The 16,711-nt window shown below is 37.3% G+C and overlaps 1 protein-coding gene across 6 annotated transcripts in view; it reads right to left on the bottom strand.

The window, feature by feature from the left end:
- Positions 1 to 16,711, bottom strand: part of LOC143246627 (cell adhesion molecule Dscam1-like) — a 254,917-nt gene that overhangs the window by 221,337 nt on the left and 16,869 nt on the right. For all 6 annotated transcript variants that reach the window (XR_013026080.1, XM_076493668.1, XM_076493670.1 and 3 more), the window contains exon 2: positions 13,579 to 13,899. Coding sequence is in view for 5 of the 6 variants with exons in the window: in XM_076493668.1 (XP_076349783.1) it covers positions 13,579 to 13,899 (321 nt within the window). In the remaining variant the exon portion in view is untranslated. The remainder of the gene's footprint in view (positions 1 to 13,578; positions 13,900 to 16,711) is intronic.

Here is a 16,711-nt window from a genome sequence, read left to right as displayed (position 1 = left end):
AGACAATAACAAAAATAACATAATTTTAAGAGATGACATATTTAACACATCAGTAGTATTATAATCACTTACAAGGACATTGTCTTGAAATGGTTCAACGTAAGTGAGTGAACTAGCTAAACCAGGATATTTTTGTAATACTTAAAACAATACTACACAGGAATCATTCGTCATTTGCTGGAAGAGGTTAAACCAATCTGACCCGCCCAGGGCTATAACATCTAAATCCCGATGCTGACAAAGGAACAATTTCAAAACTGTTATAATTTAATATAATCAAAGCGACATGCGCGTCAGTGACAATTAAAGCAAAGTGTTACATCAAAATTATAACTGAAGGTTTTTAGTTATTCTCAGTTAACATATAAATCTGATATCAATCTGAGTCGTTGAAAATGACAATAGAGCTCACATCGCTAGTTTTAAGTTATTTAACAACCTTAAGCCTTTTTTCCCATATTATTTAATTTCCAATAAGTTTGAAAATTTAAACGTCTTGTTTAAACCCTTTTTTGTTATACATTACATTGATACAGTGTTTGACTTAGTGCAAAGTATTCATGCAACAGAGTCTATACTGTGTCCACAGTAGGGAAGAATCGAGCCCCAAATTTTAGCCCTGTAATTCCGTAAGCTAATCGTTAGCCCACATGAGGAATTTTATAGAATGAAACGAGTTGGCTTTATTAAACTGAAAAAAATAAAAAATGTCGGTGCATGCAGCTTACTTAAACAGTTATGTAACAACGAAAAAACGGACCGGCATGACCAAGTGGATTAAAGAGTTTGACTCCTAATCTGAGAGGCCCGGGTTCGAATCCCGGGCGCACCAAACATGCTCGCCCTTTCAGCCTTAGGGGCGTTATAATATGACTGTCAGTCCCACTAGTCGTTGGTAAAAGAGTAGCCCAAGCGTTGGCGTTGGATGGTGATGACTAGCTGCCTTCCCTCTTGTCTTACACTGCTAAATTAGGGACGGTTAGCGCAGATAGCCCTCGAGTAGCTTTGCGCGAAATTAAAAACAAACAAGCCAACGTCTTATTCTTAGAACTTAGAAGATGCAAGAATCACGATGAAACTCAGATATGTTTTTGAAATGCTGCCAGTTTGAAGTACCTGTGATAGGATCAGTGAATTACTAAATAAACCAATCTTTTTCTTGTATTTCATTGTCATGAAAAGATAGAATGTTAATACCAGTTACAGTAATATATTTGTTAAAAGATAGTCTCTGAGAGAAAATGGGGTTAAAGGTCAATGAATGAAATGATTTTTCAAAAATAAATGAATATATGAATACATTAAACAAAGTGTATCTTTGAGTCTAGTAGACCCGACATGGCTAGGCGGTTAGGGAGCTTGACTCGTAATCTGAGGGTCGCGAGTTTAAATCCCCGTCACACCAAACATCCTCATCCTTTCAGCTGTGGAGTCGTTATAATGTTACAATCAATCCCGCTATTCGTTGATAAAAGAGTAGCTCAAGAGTTGGCGGTAGGTGGTGATGACTAGATGCCTTCCTTCTAGTCTTACATTGCTAAATTAGGGACGGCTTGCGCATATAGTCCTAGTGTAGCTTTGCGCAAAATTTCAACCAATCATTGAGCGTTTGCTTCTTAGTATTAAGAATAATTTGTTACCTTTATTCCTTTTGCGCCCAGATTAAACCCTATAAAAATCTCTACAACAAGCACATTTTAATGACACATCATTTATGTTCACGACGAACTTAGAAATTTTGTTAAAAAATGATCTTAAGTTTCAAAATATGTAATATGAAGTGCTTCATTCAAATTATACATTTTTTTTGTTTATGGAATCTTTTTAGTAGCAGTTTTTGATTTTACAAATTAAACCATTTCTTTTCCTAAAAGTGCTAAATAAAATTTGTGTTTTTCAAAACTTAGCTTTTACATCTTCCGCTTATATTACTACGACTGCATCACTTCTCACAATTTAATCTGTCTTTTTTTTTTGCAGTCAGCAATTTGCAAATCGATCACGCGGTCGTATTTCTGGTATCTGCATCCCTGGTCTACTGTTCCTGTTTGCCATTCCGTTCCGTTTCTTGTGGTTTGGCTCAAAATTTACCTAATCAAGTAAAAATGTTACAAGCAATAAGTTGAATGGAATATTACCCATTCAATTTATCAGTCTCACTTTATTTTGATGTAATCGTAAACGTGACAGTTTAGAAAATCAAGATGGTGCTGGAAAAATAAGAAGGAAAAAAGAATGAATCTGAGTGTTTCACCTCACATCCGGATCGAGCCCGGCACGGCCGAATGATTAAGGCACTCTAGTCGTAATACGAGGGTCGCGAATTCAAATCCACGTCACGCCAAACATGCGCCCTATCAGCCGTGGGTGTGTTATAATGTTACGGTCAATTCCACTAATCGTTCGCAAAAGAGTAGGCGAAGAGTTGGTCGTGGGTGGTGACAACTAGTTGACTTCCCTCTAGTCTCACACTGTAAAATTAGTGATGGCTAACGCATGTAGCTCTCGTATAGCTTTGCGTAAAATTCAAAACAAATTATATTCGGAACATTGTACTATCTCAAGAAAACACCGCCTAGCAATAAAATTACAATATTTTTGTTTTCTTCGTGGGCAGTGAACTGGTTTTGATCTCAGGCTTCTTTAAAAGTGATGCGAGAAGAAACACTTTCTTGAACGGGAATGCATTTAATCAACTGAAGACACGACTTGAGTTCGGCCTTCTAGCTGTTCACATGAAGTATAGTTCGTTATTCTTCGCTTGACTTGCTCTCGCACAAAGAATGGTCTCCAAGGATGGTCGTGCAACTTCGTAGCTGTGGAAGTAATTTGGGTCAGTGTGATGATGAGGGACAGTTAGGACAAATGTCAAGATTGCTGATGACCAGAGCACTACTCGAGTTAAGTAGACTTCATTTAACATCACGAATGGTTATTTCAGCGGAAACAAAACAAATAATAGTAATAATAATAATAAAAAGATCTGAAAATTACCATCAGCGAGTTGATAAGTATACCGCGACACGCAGTGTGTAAAAATGATACTAAGAAAATAAAATAAATAAAGTGTTATTTCTTAAGTGATTTTGAATTAAAAAAAGCAAAATCACTATTTTTACTTCCGCTTGAAGTTACTACAAAGTTTGAATTCTCACAAGACTAATTACTCAAGCAAGTTATAAAAACAAGTTAACTACGTGACGTGAATTTAAAGAATGGTCGGCATTAGCTTTGCTCCGTAGCGAGCGACCAGAAATGCGAACTTCTAAGTTTTATTACATTTATCTTCACAGCAAATAAAGAAAAACTTGATGTGCATTGCCTGACGTTTTATGAAACTGATTTTTATTTATCAGAAGTACGATATTGGAAACCGAAGCAAAGAGCGTGCATGTCGTATCGACCCCACTGGATTAGTAAATACGTTCTCTAGCGGAGATGAAACAAACTACAAATATTAATATCTCTCTTGTTCGTTTGTTTGTTTGTAGTTTAAGCACAAGGCTACACAATGGGCTATCTGCTCTATCCATCACGAGTATCTAAACCGGTTTTCAGCGTTATAAGTCTGCAGAGGTACCTCTGTACCACTAGAGGGCTCTGCTCGTTCTTTCCTGAGCGATATTGTAAGCATCAAAGTTAATCATGTATAAGAACAACGTGAGTATATCACATGCGCCAGGTGTAGTTATTGTTTCATACACTATAGACAGACAGACAGAATATCATTTTGTCTTGTAAACTAGACACCACTCGAGAACTTCTACAACAAAAAAGTACATCGACTTACTTTAATCTGCTACCCGGAAATTCTTCCAATCTGTTTCATCGTATAATTTAAACCACTTTTAATTTATCATACCAAAAGTGAATTTTCACTTCTTTTGTCCAAGTCGTCATGTTAGTAAAAAATCTATTGACGTACAGACTTAGAAAGTAGTTTAAGACTTTTTTGTTGTCGTTTTATCGACGGTCTTTTCCATTAAAAAAATCAAATACAGTTTAAGTATTTTTATTGTTTGTTTGTTTGTTTTGAATTTCGCGCAAAGCTACTCGAGGGCTATCTGCGCTAGCCGTCCCTAATAAGCAGTGTAAGACTAGAGGGAAGGCAGCTAGTCATCACCACCCACCGCCAACTCTTGGGCTACTCTTTTATCAACGAATAGTAGGATTGACCGTCACATAATAATAACCTCACGGCTGAAAGGGTGAGCATGTTTAATGCGATCGGGATTCGAACCCGCGACCCTCGGATTACGAGTCGAACGTCTTAACACGCTTGGCCATGCTGGGCTCAAGTATTTTTTATAAAACAATCTTTAGTGATTGCTTTCTCCTTCTTTGGCGCAAAGACACAATTAGCTATCTGCGCTCTGACTACCGCGATGAATCAAACACTGGTTTCAGGGTAGTAAGTCGTAAACCAAACTTACCACTGATCCACCAGAGAACAACAACCTTTTGGTACGAATTTACACTACTAATCAATTTGCATTTTTAAATTTGTTTCCTTTTCATTCTACTGACGTTATACAGAAAGGAACTTCATAAGAGAAAATACGAACATTTTGTTATCGTAAAGGCAAAGAAAAAACCGTTTTAATTTTCTATCAAGAATAATCCAAGTATTACTGTAATGTAATATAATGTAAGATCGTTTCGCAGCCTAGTGATGGGCACATTAGAGTGCGAATCAACGGGTCCATGGTTCGAGACGTGATATAGTTAAACACGCTGTAAACTTTCAGTTGTGGGCCTGTAATGAAAGTGACAGCTGGTCTCATTATTTGGTTCTAAAAGTCGAACAGATTCTTCTTGGGAACAAATGGTGGTGTCAGCCTGCTACCTCCCCATTGATCAGTAGTTTAAAATTATAAAACACAATATCTAAAGCCTCTGGGCCTCTGACCTCGACTGTTTAGCCCACGTTCGTATAAGGTGACGTTCAGGTTAAAAATTCCAGTTCTTATACTGCTCTTCAACTTTGATCTGCTTTGAACCTTATTACATCGAGGAAGCTTCAAGCGTTCGAATTATTTTCTAGTTTGTTTTTTTTTCTCTTCATGACTCGACATACATACATTTGTCACTTTCAATAAATCATGGTTCGATTACAAACACCCCGGCATGGCCATGTGGTTAAAGCGCTCGACTCGCAATCCGAGGGTCGCGGGTTCGAATCTCAGTCACATGCTCGCTCTCTCAACCGTGGGGGCGTTATAATGTGACGAGCAATCCTACTATTCGTTGGTAAAAGAGTAGCCCAAGAGTTGGCGGTGATTGGTGATGACTAGCTGCCTTTCCTCTAGTCTTACACTGCAAAATTAGGGACGGCTAGGGCAGGTAGCCCTCGTGTAGCTTTGCGCGAAATTCAAAAACAAACAAACAAACCAAATTAATCGATTACAAACCATGATGATGTATTTATCAGCTAGCCCTTCTTTTTTATTTCACACGCAAGTAAAGCATTAATTATTATATTGCTAATTTAGTCACATCATAACTGAAATAATTCTAAAAATTCCAGTTGTGCAGAGGGATCAATTTCTTAATTAGTTTAAAAACTAACGCAATAACTATATGGTACTGGTGGACAGGATTCTTTCCCTTGTTTATAGTTTCTGCATATAATTATCCAATAGAGGAAGCAGGATACTTGTCGTTCACATATTATTCACATGTTGTCGTTTTTCATCAATTAGGTTCCTGCAAGAATGGCTTAATAAATAAATAGTATTATGGAAGATTCTCGAAAAACAAGTAAATACCCTCTGAAACATAAAGATAAACATGAGTATCTGTTTCTGTTTATGTAAACAGACCTATTGTTTATTTTGTCAGCCATTACCGCAATAGTTCCGTGACGGATTTATCATACATACAACGAATTCATTTTTATTGATTCTATACAAGGTTCTCTTTATATATATATATATATGTGTGTGTACATATAATATATTCTGTCTGGAAATACCTAATGCTCGACAAGAAATAACACGATTTCTGCCGTATTACACAATTGTTAATAGTCTAAGAAACTGGAATATTTTAATAAGTACAAACTTTGAGACATTCAACTAACAGTATGCTATTTTATTTCTTGTACCAAAATGCGTTTATTTAAATACTTTCGTTTTTTGTCGTCATTAGTAAACGCATGCTTTCATTTAATGTGCTACAGTAAAGATATAAACTAACATTCTAGCTTTGTTTATATAAATATTTACATATACTCTTATCTTTCCATTTTTCAATTAAAATAATTATCCAAAGACACAAAAAACTCGTAAAACGAACCGGAAGAAAAAAAAAAAAGAGACGCCAAACACGATTCTTAAATATTATAGAATAATATATCTAGAAAATTACCTGACTGGTAAGATGAAAGTATGGCCACCAGGGTGACTCACCTTTATTTGTTACAGATTTAACACGCAATGTTACACAAACAGATACCTTCCCAAAGTCGTACCTGGTATTGAACTGATAAATTAGAAAGATAAAAAGTTAGCTAGTCGACAGTTCTCATTGCTAAATCGGCCTGGCATGGCCAAGCGCGTAAGGCGTGTGACTCGTAATCCGAGGGTCGCGGGTTCGCGCCCGCGTCGCGCTAAACATGCTCGCCCTCCCAGCCGTGGGGGCGTTATAATGTGACGGTCAATCCCACTATTCGTTGGTAAAAGAGTAGCCCAAGAGTCGGCGGTGGGTGGTGATGACTAGCTGCCTTTCCTCTAGTCTTACACTGCTAAATTAGGGACGGCTAGCACAGATAGCCCTCGAGTAGCGTTGTGCGAAATTCCAAAACAAACATTGCCAAATCTTGGGTTGTTGTTGTATGATAAAAGAGTGGGAATTGATTGTCACTCTTATAGCGCACTACAGCCACAAAGTGTGGACCTCTTTTATTTTTATGAACCATAAATCTTTGGATTCACATTCCAAGCTCAATAAAACAACAGGCTACGCTCGACAACTTCCAGGCTACGTAAATTATATATAGTTGGTAAAACCTGAGCTGCAGTCGTACCAAATAAGTACTTTTAAAGTTAAGAAGAGCTAAGTGTATGTAGTTTATTACGTCTCGCCTGTTGTTGTAGGTTTGTTTGTTCGTTTTGAATCTCGTGCAAAGATACACAAAGGCTATCTGCGCTAGCCGTACCGAGTTTAGTAGTGTAAGACTAGAGGGAAGGCAGCTAGTCATCACCACCCACCGCCAACTCTTAGGCTACTCTTTTACCAACGAATAGTGGGATTGATGGACACATTATAACGACCCCACGGCTGAAAGGGTGAGTATGTTTGATATAACGGGGACTAGAACCTGCCACTCTCGGATTACGAGTCGATCGCTTTAACCACCTGGCCATGCAGGGCCTTGTTGTAGAAGTAAAGCTAAAGCAAAAATAATCCAAATCACAGAACACCCTCCCCCCAAGAAATAAATCGATGAAAAACACTAAAGAAATAAAAATGAAGTAAAGTTTGAGTCCTAGTCTTTGACTTACAAGGTAACAAACTCTTGTGAGACAAACGCATGTTTGATGCTTCTGCAGTCGTAGCTAAGATCGATTTTATCATCATTATTTTTTGTAGAAGAACAACAGAAATGCCTTTTTCCTCCTCGGGGGGTGAAACTATTCGATGTGAAACATCGTTCTGGGAGATCCAGGGAGACTCGGCCCTGATATCCTCCCCCTTCCGACAATTATCAAGAACAAATTCGATTCGAAATCTCCGAGGACGTTTGAAGGTTCGTATGGCTACTTGGGATACAGGGACTGAAAAGGAAGATAAACTTTTACAACTCGTATAGAGGGCGTCAGAAAAGTAATTTATCGAAAATAAAGTTGAATAACTTTATTGTTATTGGAGGTAACAACAAAGATTCGATATAGATACAAGTAGTAGGTTTGGAAGATTTGTTCTTGTTTTTCTGAGGAAGGAACTGTAACTGGAAATTCGTATCTACACTTGCTGCAAGAGATCTTTATTTCACAGCTCTGAGAAACTCTTGGTTTGTAACAAATAGCTATATTCCAACAGAATGGAGCGCCACCCCACTTTGATCGAATTGTCTTTAAACCAAACTTTTATAGAGCGTATTGGTAGGCGAGAGCCTATTAAATGGCCATCTCGTTCGTACGATTTAACCCCTTTATACTTTCATATCTCAGTTGTTTTTTTCCAAAACAAAAGTCAACCATAACAACATCAAAAGACGCTGAAGGACTGGAACATTAGATTCGTGATGCTGTCTTATCCATTTCTACTGATGTACTGGAAAATATTTTATCAGAACTTGAACACAGAATCAGATTATTTATAGCGAATGGTGAAAGGTATGAAGAAGTTAGTTATGAAAACTGCTTGTATTTATATTCAATTCTTCTTGTTTCTTGAAATAAGTGTAAAATTATTCATACTTTGTTTTTGATGTATTCATTTTTGGTTTATGAAAATGTGTTTTCTATCAATTCTCCAAACTTTATGAACTGATATTAATGCCAAGGACACAATGCAATGAAGGGTATTGCTCAATTGAGGGATTATGGGTTATGTCTCAAAGTGACCCCTTACAACTTTAACATGTTTTTTGAGGGGATGGAGGAAAGGGTTAGTGCTCGTTACACATGTTGGTCAGATGGTGAACATCATCAAATAAGTTCTTAATTGGTTATCACTTCAGTAAGCCAGACGCTCGTGGCTTTAATAATCAGTAGAACGCTAACATTTATTGTTTGTTTTGAATTCCGCGCAAAGCTACACGAGAGCTATCTACGCTAGCCGTCCCTAATTTTGCAGTGTAAGACCAGCGGGAGAGCAGCTGGTCATCACCACCCACCGCCAGCTCTTGAGCTACTCTTTTACTAACGAATAGCTGGATTGACTGTCACATTATAACATCCCAACGGCTGAAAGGGGGAGAGCATCTTTGGTGCGAACGGGATTCGAACTCGCGACCATCAGATAACGAGTCGAGTGCCTTCACCTCCTGGCCATCCCGGGCCACATTTATTGAATGTAAAATAAGATTATAAAGCTATTCCTACTGAATAACAGGTAATAAACTTGGAAACGTTACGAAAATAAACACAAAAATATTTTGTTATTTCCGTGTGATGTCATATCCGTGATTGATGTAATTTCCGAACTTTGTTTTTACCTTTGGAGATAAACATTAAATATATATAAATGCTCAACAACCAAGGCCTAAGATACATATGCCATAGAAACTATTCTAGGGATCAAATAATGGTCACAAGACGGCAGGAAATGGAAGTTTTGCAGATTATGAAAACATTCGAACGGAACAAAAGACTTGGACGTTATTTTTTGTGTGTGGGAATTTAGCGTCGTTTGCATCTTCGGCAACGTGAAGCAGCAGTGCTTAAGTCTAAAATACACTTTTGATATTCGAATAAAGAAACTGGCCCGGCATGGCCAAGCGTGTTAAGGCGTGCGACTCATAATCTGAGGGTCGCGGGTTCGAATCCCGGTCGCATCAAACATGCTCGCCCTTTCAGCCTTGGGGGCCTTATAATGTGACGGTCAATCCCATTATTCGTTGGTAAAAAAGTAGCCTAAGAGTTGGCGGTGGGTGGTGATGACTAGCTGCCTTCCCTCTAGTCTTACACTGCCAAATTAGGGAAGCCTAGCGCAGATAGTCTTCGTGTAGCTTTGTGCGAAATTCAAAAACAAACAAACGCATAAAGAATGTGTGCATTCCTACACACTCTACTTTATATTACTGTATAATACAACAGATGGCGTTAGGCCTGGCATGGCCAAGCGCGTAAGGCGTGCGACTCGTAATCCGAGGGTCGCGAGTTCGCGCACGCGTCGCGCTAAACATGCTCGCCCTCCCAGCCGTGGGGGCGCATAATGTGACGGTCAATCCCACTATTCGTTAGTAAAAGAGTAGCCCAAGAGTTGGCGGTGGGTGGTGATGACTAGCTGCCTTCCCTCTAGTCTTACACTGCTAAATTAGGGACGGCTAGCACAGATAGCCCTCGAGTAGCTTTGTGCGAAATTCCAAAACAAACAAACAAACAAACAGATGGCGTTTGATGCGAGCATTGTTAATATGATAATGTAATTATAGCAACAGCGTAGCACAATGTTTAGGGACAACAAGAGACTTATTGGTCCATCTCTTCTGTCCCATCCTCTAAGTCAAACTAAAACTATTAAAGAAAAATATTAAAGCCAGCGTTTGTGATTCACATGTCTATCAAGCTTTCTTTTAAAGTCACTCAAATTTACCGTCTCTGCAACATCCGAAGGCAAACCATTCCGTAGGCCAAGAACTCGGTTTGAAAATGAAATTCTCTTAACTGAAGATGGCTTCTACCTTGTTTAAATCTGTATTTGTGTTTCCTGGTTCTATAATTCACGCTGTTAACTATGAAAACACATTGAAGACAATCTTAGCTCTTATTGTTTCAAGAAAAACCAACTTCAAAGGCCCCCTAGTGGCTCAGCGTTACATCTGTGGACTTACAAGGCTAAAAACCGGGTTTCGATACCTGTGGTGGGCAGAGCACAGATAGCCCATTGTGTAGCTTTTTGCTTAATCCAAAACAACTTGAAAGATATTTATTTCTCCTCGTATAACAAGCCCTCCATCCCAGTTACCATTTTACAAACCCTTCTCTAAACCCCTTCTAACAAGTCAGTGTCTTTCATAAGGTGAGGAGCCCAAGACTGAACATAACACTTCAATAATGCCCGAACCAGTGACCTCCAAAATGAAATTATAACCTCTTCTGACATGCATTCAATATTACTGTGGATACAACAAATGCCTGGATAGCTCTCGAGACAAATCAGCCATCACACCAAGATTCTTTACCTTAATGGTACTGTTAAGGTTATTCCCATCCAAATTATGCTTATAATTCGAATTATGATAACAAACATGCAATATTTTTCATTTATTATAATTAAAAGTCTTCTGTCATCCGTTTGTCCAACTTAATAAATGACCTAAATTCTCTTTATAAACACCATACGGAACTCCACCAACGATTACAATTTTAGAATTCTTTTTAAATTTATTGTTTTGTCTCCAAATTCGGAATTAGTTACTTAATATTTTAGTCACTAACTCAGTTATTTTAGTGTTTCATTTACTATCATACGATTTTTTTGTTTCACGCTCATAGCTTAACTTGCAACTTGTCCATTTGATTAGTCTAGTAAGTAACTTAAATCTTCTATTTAGTGTTTTATTGAGGGTGAGCAAAACGCAAATACCCCAATGTGCGACTTTTTGCTCAACAATAAATCGTGTTCCACGAGTAAATATTAACTTGAAAGGTTCGATTTACACTTTCTTAATGTACGTTTAACAGAGGACATAAATGCATAAATATAAGTAATCTACTAATAGATACCTCAGAGAACATTTTCTTTTTATTAAAAACGCATTCATTCGGCTATTGATCCAGCAATCACGTAGTAGCGCTAAATGCTATTTTCTGATCTGGTGAGTCACCTGTTATCGGTGCTCCTAGTCGCATGCTAACATGGCTTTCCAATAAAATATGAGAGAAGAACATTTGCCTTATGTATCATAACCTATGGTATTGTAGGCCAAAAGAATGAATCGATACAAATCTCATTATCCCACTAGTTTGAAAATAAATAAAATAAGTCTGTACCTGTTACTTAAGACGGAGCAGTTGTTTTTGATATCATACAAGTCAAGTGACTCCCTTACTAACTTCTTACCTACAAATGTTTGACCTCTAGTTTTCGCAACTTTTAGGTCAACGAAGATGAGTTTACTTAAAACCTAACATCGCCCAATGAACCGTTTATAATTAGTAAAACAACATATATTGAACTATTTGTACCATACATACCAGCAAGAACACAACTGTTTGTTTAGTAGCAAACGTCACTGTATGAAACTGTTAAAATCATTACGGCACTACTGCGTTAAAACATGAATGACGGTATTTCAGAAGGTCCCATGTCCAAAGGGGTGAACAGCAGCAACTGAAGATTCCGAAACGTGCTGAAGACGTGAAAAAAAAACAACTGTCCATTCCAAATTGGCTAGGCATGGCCAGGTGGTTTGGGCACTGGACTAGTAATCTGAGGGTCGCGGGTTCGAATCCTCGTCACAACACGATACATGCTCGCCATTTCAGTCGTGGAGGCGTTATAATGTGATGGTTAATCAAACTATTCGTTGGTAAAAGAGCAGCTCAAGAGTTTGCGGTGGATTGGTGATGATTACCTGCCTTCCCTCTAGTCTTACACTGCTAAATTAGGGACGGCTAGCGCAGATAGCCCTCGTGTAGATGTGCTCGAAATTCAAAACAAACGATGAAACTATTCCAGATTAATAATTTTTATTTTATTTGTGTATATATACACAAAAAAAATCTTTTTGCAGTTTTGATGATTTATGTGATGTCTTGACGTCATCTTGAAGTAACAGTATAATTATTTTGATATAAACATAAAAATATTTATCGGTCAGAGGTTAAAAACGTTATACTTGTTAAGGTAGGAAAATAAGGGTGTCTTTCATATCGCTGTGACATAACACATCAACAAAAAACACAACTCGAAAAATTGATTTTGCATCAGGATAATGAAATATTTAGGTATGTCATTATGGCCAATCGATGTGTGTAAAATTAAAGTACTGTCTTGAAATATTCATTAGATAACAAACACTCGTGTGACAAACATTTAGAGTGCTTCAAATGAAGTCGTTTGTTTGTGATTATTCACTTTAATAAAGTTCCTTCTGGTACAGGAAGAGTTATGATTATATTTCTTTGGTTAGTTCAGAATAAATTATTTATTGTACGTACAAAGCAAACGTATAATCACATTCACAGCGTGCGTTCTGTAGCTTACAACTTCTAACAAAACTATGGCGAATTTCTTGCATACTTAACTAACAGTAACAGTCCTTCTTTATATAGCCAGGTGGTTAATCTGAGGGCAATCTGAGGGTAGCGGATTCGCATCCCCGTCGCGCCAAACACGCTCGCCCTTCCAGCCGTGGGGCGTTATAATTTGACGGCCAATCCCACAATTCGTTGGTAAAAGAGTAGCCCAAGAGTTGGTGGTGGGTGGTGATGACTAGCTGCCTTCCCTCTAGTCTTACACTGCTAAATTAGGGATAGCTAGCACTGATAGCCCTCGTGCAGCTTTGCGCGAATTGCAAAAAAAAAAAAAAAAAAGGAAACGAAACCCAAACTATAATTTATTGTTCTAAACAGTCATAGAAACAGTACTTTCAAGTCTTGGTTTGTGTCTCTGGATCCTACTAATTTTTTTTTTTTTTGAGATACGGAATATAGCTTGGTGATATTTTAAAGTAAAAAATATATTTATATAGCTGTATAAATATCTTCCTACCCAGACCTCTCTATCAAAATAAAGTGCCCATCAGTAGCTCAGTGCAAAGTCTTTGGGCTTATACCGCAAAAATCTGGGTTTCGATACCAGTGGCGGGTACAGCACAAATAAACCTACATGTAGCTTTGTTTATCAAACAAAAAAAATGGTGTAGTCATCAGTAGCGTAGATAATATTATTAGCGACACCTACCTCCTTTTACTCGAACTATTCTACTTCCAACAGTCCCTACGACATTGGAGGCAACACAGCGATAGGTGGCGTCGTGAACCTCTTGCTGGTACTCCGTCGCACCAAACCGTGTGAAAACCAATGAACCATCTGGCCGAACGTATCTAAGACCGGGGACATTAGTTACAATTTTCCCGTTTTCCTTCGTCCAGGTCACCGCAGGTGAAGGGTTGCCTTGAGCAGAACAAGGAATAACTGTTCCTGTATCATTGGCAAAATTAACGCTATCTGGAGGTTCAACAATGAACGTAGGTCCTTCTCTTGACAAAGCATCCAAGAAATCTGTGAGAATAAGATGTTTAGTTTAGAAAGGCGCTGCAAAACGTTCGTTACTAACTTTAGGAATGTCGATTTTTCTTAATTTCCAATCTTAATTTATAAGTAATGTTTTTATAAGTTTAATTTTGTCCTATAAATATTATTGTAATAAACTGTAGGATATATATATTAGAGGTAATAAACAATAAAAAATGGCTATAATTACAAGAAGCCGCAAATGTAGGTTCGTACGAAAACTGATGTCGTCTATCGACTCTTAATATACTCACAACCGGGTTGGTCTTCAGTCTGTCAAGTGTTACTGGGTTTATGGCCGAAAACGTCGTTAGCAGTGAGGATACTCAACTAATAAAACAATGTATTCTAGTCATTATAAGTAATGGCTTAGGAAGAGTATATGTAATTAGCGATAGTCGTTACCGGGTCGGTTTATAGTTTTCATCTATGTATGCATCTTACTTTTATCGGAAGTTACTTTATTGATTCTACGGTTATAGCGTGTGTAAGACCCTTCTTCTTGAAGTATATGCGATTTTCTGTTGGCCTGTAAGTTCATTTCAAAGTGTTCGTTTTTGTTTGCTTTTTTCGTTTTAAAACGAAGTCACAATGAACTATCTTCTGCGTCCATCACAGGGAATCAAACTCCTGATTTTAGCGTTCTTAATCTGAAAGCTTACTGACTTTTCATCAAAATGCTATTTTCAGTTGACTTATCAGTTTATTTCATGTGTTGAATTATATTTGCTTGTTTTGTTTTAAACAAAGCCACAATCGACTATCTTCTGCGTCCTTCACAGGAATCGAACCCCGGATTTTAGGGCTCTTAATCTGAAAGCTTACTGACTTTTCATCAAGGGACCAAAATTCTGTTTTCTGTTGGCCTGTCAGTTCATATCAATGTGCTCAATTCTGTTTGCTTGTTTTGTTTTAGAACAGAGTTACAACGGGCTATCTGATGCGTCCATCACGGGAATCGAACCCCGGATTTTAGCGTTATAAATTCGTAAACTTATCGATGTTCTATAGAGGGACCAAAATGTCAAAAACCTACTTCTTTGCATTTCTGTATTATACGATACTATTTTTCTCCTTTCAACAACGGAAATCTTTATGATTACTGGAGTGCAATAAGTAATATTGCTGTCTCGAGGTACGAACAAAGACTAACAAATCACCGATTTTTGTATCACATTATAAAATCTAATCGAGAACTGTTTCTCTCAGCAAACTTCTTTCATTTAACATTTTAACAAGAGCATGTTGTGCTCTCTTTGTAAGGAACTACGTTTGTATGTAAATTGAAATTCCAAGTAATTGTAGACTTTGCTCGTTAAGAAATTCTAGGTTTTAATTTTTTCTCCAAATGTAATAGTATTACTAATGGGACAGAAAAAAAAAACAACTTTTGCTGCTATAAAGACTTATGACGAATAATATTAAATTCCGAGTTAGTGACATTAGTTTCAGTAAAATTATTTAATAAGCCTCCGTTTTAAGCAACCAATAAGCAGCACTGTGGTCTGGACGAAATAACCTCACACACACACACAGATATACATATATATATTTGGAAAAACTTAATACTGACAAAGTTAAGCGAATTACATTCAAACGAAATAAAAAGGAAGGACTGTGTTAAAAGTAGCAAATCTAAGCCTCTGACTAATTATATTATTTATGGCTAAAAACAATCTGAAACAAAAATATACAAAATTAAAAACGCTGCACTAATTGAAGGGATCCCGGAGTACAAGCTACAAGGTGGGATAAAAAATTACCCTAAGTTATTGAGACGACTACGGTGGTTGGACCCACATTCCACACACATAAATATAGTTATATGTAAGCGTGAGAGCTACTTGCAGGTGAAACCGATTTTAGGGAGGTACAAATTCTTACTTTTATATTTGGTGAAATAATTTAAGAATTCTAACTGTAACAGTTTCCTCACTGTAATTACCGTTGCTTGGGGATATTTCCAAACAAATCACTACCAGGCAAAACAACCACTTTAAATAAACAAAATAGCAGTGAGCAAGTAAAGAAAACATACACAAGTCACATAACACTGACCACCTGGGTCAGAGGAAAATAAATAATACAAACACAAGTCACTTTACACTGACCACGTCAGTCAGAGACAAATAAATAATACAAACAAAAGTCACTTTACGCTGACCACGTCAGTCAGAAGAAAGTAAAGAAAACAAACACAAGTCATATAACACTGACCATCTGAGTCAGAAAAAAGTACAGAGCACAAACATAAGTCACTTTACACTGATCACCTGAGTCAGAGGCAAGTAAAGAATACAAACACAATTCACTCAACACTGACCACGTGAGTCAGGGACAAGTAAAGAATACAAACACAAGTCACTTTATACTGATGAACCGAGTTAGAATATCTTGGGAAGGTTCGGACAAACATTTTATTATAGCTCAATCTACGAACTACATTTTATAGAGAGAAACATTCTGCGGAAATCAATGGTCAATGAATTCAGGGGTGAATATATTCGTTAATACCTTTACGTATACACTTACATATGATCTCATTGATTGGACCTCATGAACTCTATATAACTATTGGATATACAAATATATATACGTATTACTTTGTATTCTATTTCCGAGATATAAACAAGCCAATGAAAGTAGCTAATTTGGAAGACGTAACCGTAGCAACATAATAATATACATGATTCGATCATGCAACAAATAAGAGGTTTAACTCTCTTACGTATAACTTTAAATGCGATATCTAAATTATAGTTTTATAACTTCTAACTCAAAATTTCAGTTATACTTGTGA

This window comes from Tachypleus tridentatus, chromosome 3 (genome assembly GCF_004210375.1).
Source record: "Tachypleus tridentatus isolate NWPU-2018 chromosome 3, ASM421037v1, whole genome shotgun sequence".
In the NCBI taxonomy this organism is placed as follows: domain Eukaryota; kingdom Metazoa; phylum Arthropoda; class Merostomata; order Xiphosura; family Limulidae; genus Tachypleus; species Tachypleus tridentatus.
This window is presented reverse-complemented; position numbering and strand designations above follow the sequence as displayed.